This window comes from Colius striatus, chromosome 16, assembly GCF_028858725.1.
Source record: "Colius striatus isolate bColStr4 chromosome 16, bColStr4.1.hap1, whole genome shotgun sequence".
Classification (NCBI taxonomy): domain Eukaryota; kingdom Metazoa; phylum Chordata; class Aves; order Coliiformes; family Coliidae; genus Colius; species Colius striatus.
Window position 1 is genome coordinate 7,791,815 of NC_084774.1, and position 9,102 is coordinate 7,800,916.

Sequence of the window (9,102 nt, forward strand, 5' to 3'; positions counted from 1 at the left end):
TCTCCACATTTCCTGAGGCTCTCCTTTGGGCAACACAGCTGGAGAGGGCCTTGTCTTTCCCTCTGGGAATCTCTGGGGTCCTTTGTGCCTCTGAGCTGGGACTGAGCCCCAACTGCTCTTGGCTTTGTGAGCTAGAAGGTCAGGCTGCATTGGTGTGGATGGTAGCAACCCAGAAAGAGAGTTATTAGGCTGCTTCCTAAATTTGACTGATGCTTTGGGTGACTGTAGGTGCTGACTGCAGCAGTAATTACAGCAGGGACCCTTGCAGATACTGGGATCTTCTCCAGCCAGACATGCACTTGCTTTGTCAAAGGAGCCAGCCTAGAAGGAGGCCAGCAGACCACATTGAAATGCTTCTCTGGTTTTGGTTAGATTTTTCTAAAACCATTTTCTCCTGGTTTTGCAACTTCATCTGTTAAAAGTCTAATTTAGTTTGTTCTGAGCTTATCAGAGGGGCCTTCTGCTGACATGAGATCCTGCTTGCTCAGTCGGGTTTAACATTACTAGGGATAGTCCAAATGGAACTTGGCAAAAAGCTTCAGACGTAATTGTGAAAGGACTGTTATTGCTTTGTGTCCTAAAAAGTGCATCTGTCTCTGACCCGAGACCCTCCCCCCTGCATGCACAGGGCAGCTGTTCACAAGACCTTTGCTTCTTATCATGTAAGCAAACTTTAATCCTCTGCAAGATTTTGCCCCACACCCAGTGATTAACTTCCTTCATTTTCCCTGACAGACCTTATGAGAGTGTGTTTGAGTGCACTGAGTTACACCCTGCTGTCCATCTCTGCCTGAACCCCTTCAGGAGCTCCCCTGGCCCAGGGCTGCTGCTCTCATGTCAGCAGTCCCAGGGCCACTGCCGCTGCTCTGCCTGTCTGGCCAGAGGGACCTGCCCAGCAGGGCTGGAGCTCGGGGGGGCTGCTTCCCTGCCTAGTGACTGCCCCTTGTTTGGGCAGTCAGGGTTCACCAGCAGCAGCCCCAGAGCTGGCACTGAAGAGGGTGCAGGACATAGGCTTGTGTGCTGCCGTCTCCCCAGAGCTGCTGCTCTCTTGAGTGGGATGAGGCTCTATTACTGCACAGGGTAATCCTTTGTGCTAAACGATCCCACAAACTTTGTGTGTGGTGCAACACTGCATAAAATGAGTAAAAGCTGGCATCACCTCCAGCCTTCTGCTCTCAGGAAAACAAATGCTGTTGCTGCAGGGTTATTCCCAGGGTGTTTGGAGGCCCTCCCGATTGCCAAGTGATTGCTGTCTTCCCAAGCAAGAGGAGGCGGCTGCCTGTGCAGATGGAGAACCCCTCATTTCTAATGTGTGCCTGTCAGTGTCATCTCCCTTTGATTTCTCCCCCTGCCCATTTCTCCAGTCCTGGGTGCACTCACCTTCACCACCTGATCTTGTGGGTTCCCTTGCTGCATCCTCCTTCGTTCCCACCCTTGCCTCCCTCTCATGCGTTCACCCCTCTTGCACTTGTCTCTACTCCTCCGTATAAATATCAGTGGTGACAAACTGCTACCACTAGCCCATCTGTTTCTTTGTACAAATTTGTAGCCAGTTTTGAAACGTGATTTATAAATATTGCTTTTGCAGCCAAGGAGTGACACTGATGGATGTCAGCACAGATGGATTCGTTAAGCTCTTGCTTAAATCCTTCTCTCTTTTGCGTTGCACCTACTTCCCTCAGCTCCTGCAAGGCAGCAGAAAGCTTCCTTGGGGGGGCTACTTGTCCTCAGCATGGCAGGGACGAGCATCTGCTTGGGAGCACTCCTGCGATGGTTGGTTCATCAAGCAGGGTTAGAGCACCTGCCCACAGCAGGGCTGGGAGGTGGGCAGCCTGGCTGCCCATGGCCAGCACTGAGTGAGCTGCCAGAGAGGTGTCCAAGGCTCTGAGCTATGCAGCGTGTAGGGCGAGCGCAGGGGCAGCTGCTCAGGCAGGCACCTTGCTGGCAAAACTGACCACAGGGGAGGCTGGGGAAGCAGAAAGAGTAAATTTACTATTGAAGTGCAGAGCCAGGCTGGGGAGAACAGGAGGGAAGGAGAGGGCAAGAACGCTGCCAAGGCTCTTCTAGGGCTCCTTATGGGCAGCAAGGAGGAAGCCTGCAAGGGTTTCAGGGAAAGCCCGGGGTGATTGCAGCCTGTGCAGTACCTGGGCATATGGCAGTAGTCATGGGGCCTGTCTGCTGCAGCCTGATACCACCTCGGTACAGTCACAACACTGCCACTTGCCCAAACCTTTCAAGCCAAAGCTGCACTGACTGGGGATGGCCCTTGCAGAGTGCCTGCAGTTAACACCTGCAGCCCTGCTCATCAACATCCTGTGTCACACAGAGCTGCCTTGGCTCTGATGCTCTGGGTCAGAGACAGGACAGCAAAAGCTGACCCTGCAGGAGATTGCATTAGCTGGATTACAGCTGGTTTGCAGGAGTTGGGCTTTTAGAAACTGTGCTATTTCCTCCTGGTATCTCTCTTGCCTTGCTTTTGCTCCGTCCAAAGGAGTGCTCAAGCACTTCCTGATTCATCAGACAAAGAACAAGTGTCATGTGTGATAACAGCAGCCCAGATCCTCAAGTAAGATGCTCAGCAAATGAAGTGCCTAAAGGAAGAGATATAATTGGAAAAGCTTGACCTCACACAGGTCCAATTTGGGCCATTCCAAAGGTGTTCTCCATCATTTGCCCCCAAACTTACCTTTTGCTGGGCTTCTCTGTCCTGAGAAAATTGACTAGAAAAGGATCAAAGACAATAAAAATCTGAAATAATGTTTTCCAAGAAATGCTAATTGTGTTGGAAGGGATGGTAGAAAGCATCCAAGCCCAGCAACCTGGAAGGGGTGCTAGTTAATAAGGAGTGACACATGGAGCTACTGACTCCAGAGCTTGAGGGCTAGGCAAGCAGATGTCTAAACTCTCTGCAGGTCTCATTAGGAGCATGTAATGGGTGATAGAAGATCTGAGAATCCTAACAACCAAAAGCAAAATGTTAGGATTTGAAGCTTGCCTCAGGATAAGAGGAAGCCTCCTCCAGCCCCACAGGGATGCTGTTCTCAGCACAGGCAGCACAGATGCTGATCTGATGGGGAGTGAAAAACAGCATCAAACCTCCATGGAGGCTGAGCAAAAGAAGAATGAACAACAATGGTGCCATGGCCTGGCACCCAGAGAGCTTAGGAGAAAGAGGAGGCAAAAGAGAAAAATCAGATTCTTCTCCTACCAGAGACACCCTCCTGGGGTGAAGGGGAGGGCTGCTCCTCCCGGGCAGCTCCAGCAGCAGTGTGGCCACGGGTCCCTCCCAGGGTTGCCATGCCCAGGCACAACAGCTGCTGGAGAAGGGGAAGGCAGATGCTTGTGGGGCCCCAGGAGTCTGGGAGAGGGCAGGGAGACTCCAAATCCAAACTGGAGGTAGCTTGCTCCCTTCTGCTCGCTTAGTGCTGTTCCAGATTGAGTTATGAGAAGGATTTATTAGTTCTGTCTTTGAAGCTGCCAAGAGTCTCTTTGGAGGACTCTGAGAGACTTAATTATTATTCCTAGTGATATTATGCTACCACTAGAGTATATTGCATTCCTAGACTTTCCTCTTAGAGCAGTATTGATGGGTCCCTGCACACTTGATGTCTGCTGTGTCTGGTGATTTGCCCCTCAGGCAGGCGGAGGTTCCGTCTCCTGTCTGTTGCACAATGCAACACAGCGTGGTCAGGGAGAGGCTGGCATAGGAAACCTACAGAGAAGATGTCAGTTTCTGTAGCAAAATGGCAATGGTAGTAAATACTTTGGCTTGGAGCTTTAAAAGAACACCTGGCACAACCTTTAGAGTGGTGTGATCATGGCACAAAGTGCAGCCTCGTGTAGACTGGAGAGGAAAACGTGTGGAGATCCAAACTTGTGTGTGCAGGAGAGCCGTGGATTAACATCTGCTCAGACTTCTGTACCACCTCCTGGGAAACATTTTTCCTCAACCTTGTGACCCCAGAGATATACTTTGGCTCCTACAGAGAAGAGATACAAGAGGCTACAGGGCCAGGCCTGCCTAGCTTTTCCTTGCAGTGATTTAGGCTGTGATGATAGGAACAAATCTGTGCCAAGACACACATCTTGAGCCATCTGCCTTGGGTCAGCTGCATGTAAAGAAACAACTGTACCAAGAGAAATCACATTATTTTGTGGGAGGTCGCTTTGGATGCATTTTCCAGGACACATTCCCCAGACTTAGCTTATATCATCATTTAGGTTACATTGCATGGCAGGAGCACTGCTTTTCCTGGAGCATCTCAGAAGGGAACACAGGAGTTTGCAAGTAACATGGGTGTAAATACTCAACAGAGGAAACAGTTGCCCACCGTTGCTGGGATGCTGTGGGCACAGTGAGGGGCCAGTGGGGAGGTAGCTGCAGCCACCTCAGTGCCTGGAGGGGCTGGTCTCTGCAAGACTGGGGTCTGGCTGCACAGCCTGGGTGAGCAATGCCCAAGGTGCAGATGTGGTATTTCTGTGGATCCCTCTCCTGTAGGAAGTGCTCAGCAAGAGAGAAGATGTAGTTTCATTATGTTTGCAACAGTAGGTGTGAGTTTTGTCCCTCTCCCTAGCACTGAGTTTTGAGTGACAGAGCAAGACCTCAGCCCATCTCTGAGCAGAGCTGTCTTGTCATGCCACTGGTATATTTAAGTACTGACTGCTTTATTTTGACTTTGTGGGTTCAGCAGTGAAAATATTTCTCCCTGCTGTGCCTGGAGGTGAGGGGGCTCAGCGGTGCAAGGCACTGCCTGAGCAGCCTCAGCTGAGCTGAGGTTAGTGGCTGCAGCTCACACGTGTATTTCTCCTTGGTTTCTAGAGATTGTTTCTAAAAATACAGTGTGCCTTGTGGCAGGTCCCTAACGGGAGCTGGCTGTAAACAGAAAGGAAGTCACCAGCCTTCTGCTGCATTTCCAGAGAGGTGAGGAGCTGATGCTGCACCAGCATTCACACAGCACTGGGAGGGTGCTGGCCCAGGCGCTGGGAGAGCTCCTGCAGACAAGTAGCATAACTTTTCTTTAGCTGGCTCAGCCTTGATAGGAATCCACAAGATCCCGACCAAGGGCCAGAATTAGAATAGATGTCTTTTCTGATTGGAGAGCTGATTGATACAAAAAGGGACCAGTCCAACATAAATCAGGTCCAGTGAGGAGGAGGTCTGTACACAGCAGCACCTTGCTGTGAGCAGGCCAATTAGATAAAGACTGCAGACAGTCGGCAGCGACTTCTGACATCTGGCCACAATTGTTCAGCCACTATGCAATTCTTTCCTGACTGCTCTGCTTCTGGCTGGCAGTGAGGAGCACACATGAGCAGGGAGCTGAGCTGATTTTCAGTCCTTGTTCCTACCCTTCCTGCTCTAGGTTGTCTGGGTGCAGCTGCTACTTGGGTTTCTGTCTGGCACCGGGACCCTGGAGGGTCCTGTGAAGTGGCCATGTTAATGGGATCATAATGGTTTATGCTGTGCTGGCTGAGCCCCTGAAACAGCAGATGGGGAGGAGGATGGCTGGCTTGGCTGGGAGGAGCTCTGCCTGCCCCTTGGGAAGTTATAAAAGATCCTAGGGGTACTTGGCCCTCTGATGGAGGCAGGACCCTTCACCCACAGCTCTTGGGTTTGGAGTAACTGCTCTTGCAGGTTCAGTGCCACCTGCAGACCCCTGTCTGCTCTGGTCTCCACGTTGGCAACTGATTTTTATCCTAATTCCTCAATGCAATTCTCAGAGGGTCTTCTGGAAGGTTTCTTTCCCCTCTCTCTGCTCTGACTGTGTTGTTTGCCAGCACAGCTCAGACACCCACCTGCTGTTGCTCCTGTCTCAGGTTTGCTGTGCCCTGGGTGTGCTGGCTGGTAAGACACCGAGGCTGGTCCTGAGCTGCCTGGCAAAGTGGCACGTACTGGCGTGGAGATGACCAGCTCTGGGTTGTCAGGCTTCTGAGAGGCTGTGGGACACGGGAGCAATCAGCTATGTCCCTGCTCCTCTGTGATGGAGGGAAGGGAGGTCCCATTCCCTTTTGGGCAGCTGCTGGCATTGGTGCACAAACAACAGCGGTTGTTACAAGCAAAGGAGTGTGGAGGAGCTCCCAGAAAGTCCCACTGACCGTGCTGGGGAAGTGACTTTGCTGTGGCTTTCCTTGTTCCCTGCAGACAACACAGCTGCGGTGCACACTCAGAGAGTGGGCTTCAATCGCCAGGAGCAGGATGTGTACTTGCTGCCCATTTTGGTGGTGGACAGCGGCCCCCCGGCCCTCAGCAGCACAGGGACTCTGACCATCCGCGTCTGCGGCTGCGACAGCAGTGGGGCCATCCAGTCCTGCAACAGCACGGCCTTCGTCGTGTCAGCCACGCTGAGCCCCGGCGCCCTCATCGCCCTGCTGGTCTGCATCCTCATCCTGGTTGGTGAGTGCCTGCCTGTCCCAGCCTCCTCCTGGGCTGCCCCGTCCCCTCTCCCTGCAGTCACACAAACGAGCACAGGACAATGGGGTGAGCACAGTGCAGGCTCCTCTGCCACCCCTGCCCTCACTGGTAGCTGCAGCCTGGCCTGGGCCAGTGGGGGACCACCGGGGAAGCTCCCACCTTTGCCCCAGCTCCCGTGGGCTGGGCTCAGCGAGGCAGCCAGGGCAGGGCTCTGTGCCAGGCAGGAACCAGCCCGGGCTGCTGCCCAGCACAGGCTGGAGAGCTGCTGGCTTGCTCACCACCTCCATGAGCAGGAGCCAGGAGCTGCTTGCTGGCTGCTGTGCTGTCCCCACAGCGGGCCTCTCACAGATGGGGCACATATGCACCCCAGCGTGGTGGCCAAGGGAGGCAGGTGTGGAGCAGGCAGTCGTGCTCTTGCCCTGGAGCACTGGGAGGGCTGGTGTCAGCGTGTGAGTGGGTGTGGGGGCAGGACATGGGGCTGCGGTGTGCACAAACCAGAGCATTGCCCAGGTTGGAACCTGCACTCTGGGACTGCTGCTGGCTGCCACAAGCTCGTGCTGGGCCACCACAGCATGGCATGAAGGTGCAGCAGAAGTGTGAGCTTGTGTTCATGTGGAAGGGGCTCTGAGGGAGGGGTGTTGCAGATCCCTCAGGTTTAGCGTAGGGCAGCTGATGGACGCTGGAGCTGTGACAGCCTCCTGGCATCAGTGCTGATGCTCAACTGTCTCCTGAGGGCTGTGGGACATTTGTGGAAGCCAGTGCTTTGTTCAGTGAAGTCTCCTCTTCTTGGCACGTCTCTGCTCCCCGTCTCCTGCTGTGTGCTCGTTCAGAAAACCGTTTCCCACAGGGTGCACTTTACACTGGTTTCATTTTCCAACGCAGTGCAAACAAATTTCTGCCTAATTGCCCAAACGAATAAAGTGCACGTTGGTGCTTTAAAGGTGATGGGATGAATGGATGATGATCCCGGACACAGCTGCGGCTCATTGCTCAGGCTCTGTACCATCTGCTTCACGTTCACCCTCCCAACATTTGCCTGCTGTTGTGATTCATGCACCCCGCTTTCCTGCTCATCTTCTGCAGAATCCATCCGTGTGTCTGTCCAACTGTGCATTCATCCATCCATCCCTCCTGTCTCAGCAGTCGTGTTGCATGGGAAGGGAAACTCCTGGGCTGAACCGGAGCCTGGGCAAACCTCTCTTGGAGCCACTGACACAGCACAGCTGCTGCTTGATGAGCCTGGCTGCTGGGAACCATCTGGCACGCCAGCGGGTCTCGGCTGCAGAGCCAGGGGTGCTGTGCCTCCGCTTCCTGCAGCCAAGCACGGGCTGCCCTTGCCTCACAGCAGCCCCTCAGCCCCACTCACCGTCTCTTCCTTTCCCAGTGCTGGTCCTTCTGATCCTCACACTGAAGCGACACCACAAAAGCCACCTGACATCTGAGGATGACGAGGACATGAGGGACAATGTCATCAAATACAACGATGAAGGGGGTGGTGAGCAGGACACAGAGGCCTACGACATGTCAGCCCTGCGCAGTCTCTACGACTTCAGTGAGATCAAAGGTGGTGACGGAGGTGGGGGACCAGGAGAAGGGGTCTTGAGCAGAAACACAGCCTCTGAGCTCCGGGCCCTTCCGCAGTGGGTGCAGAGCCCTGACCTGGACTTCTCTGTGTTCAGAGACTATATCTGCAGGAAAGTGGAGCAGGCAGATGAGGACCTCTCTGTGCCGCCTTACGACTCCTTCCAGACCTACGCCTTCGAAGGCTTGGACTCCCCCATGCCCTCCCTGAGCTCCATCAACACCTGGTCCAGCGGCTCGGAGCAGGACTTCTCCTACCTGGGGGGCTGGGGGCCCCGTTTCCGGCAGCTGGCAGCACTGTACGCGGGGCGCAGGGCGGAGGAGGACGGCGAGGAGTCGTAACCGTGCCGCCAGCCTCAGCCCCAGCTCTGCTCCGAGGGGCTGCCCCGGGCCGTGCGTGTCCCAACTGGGCTGAGCTGTGGGGCGGGCGGGCCAGCGGGCCATGAGCTCCTCATTAGCTGCCTCCTCCTCGGGGCACCTCTGCACCCGCACAGTGAGGCCAGAGTGCCCAAAGGGGCTGCTGTGGCCATCTTCATCTCCTTAATACCAGTACCAGTCTCCATTAAAGCACTACACATTAATTTAAGAAAGAGAAAATCTAATTCAAGAGAGTTTGGAGGGGGTTTCTCCCCCACAAATTATCATTTAAATAGATCTGTTCAGTGAGCTCAGTTCAGAAGAGGAAGAGCAAACTGGGAGCCTTTTGTTGTCTAAATTGTTTTTGTCACTTGAGTCAGAGCATTTGAAGTGCTTTGATTTCTTTAAGAGCCTTCCTTGCAGAGGGAAACAGGCTTTTAACTTCTGTTCAGCTTTTTCCCCTTATGTGCATTCGTTTCTTTGAGTCCTCCTCCTCTCTGCACATGGGCTCCTGGGCTGCTGGCACGGTGTTGGGTTAGTGTGCCAGGCTAGGGATGCATGTGCTGGATGTGGGCTCTGAGGTCAAGTCTCTCACAGAGCGACCACCACATTGGAGTTCACTTCAAAACACAGTTCTCCTCTCAAGCTGCAACTGCTCCACCTCTCAGTTCTTAGACCTTTCTTGTAGTTTTCAGATGCTTGTGACTTGAAGGGGCTCCCTTCCCTTCTGCGCAGATGTTGTCTGCAAGGTC

At 53.7% G+C, this 9,102-nt stretch overlaps 1 protein-coding gene across 1 annotated transcript in view; it reads left to right on the top strand.

The window, feature by feature from the left end:
• The window catches only part of CDH22 (cadherin 22), a 48,803-nt gene extending 40,207 nt beyond the window's left edge, over window positions 1–8,596 (top strand). Inside the window, exons 10-11 of the mRNA XM_010201939.2 lie at window positions 6,143–6,394; window positions 7,797–8,596. Coding sequence (XP_010200241.2) covers window positions 6,143–6,394; window positions 7,797–8,335 — 791 coding nt within the window. The 3' untranslated portion in view covers window positions 8,336–8,596. The remainder of the gene's footprint in view (window positions 1–6,142; window positions 6,395–7,796) is intronic.
• Window positions 8,597–9,102: the final 506 nt, after the last annotated feature.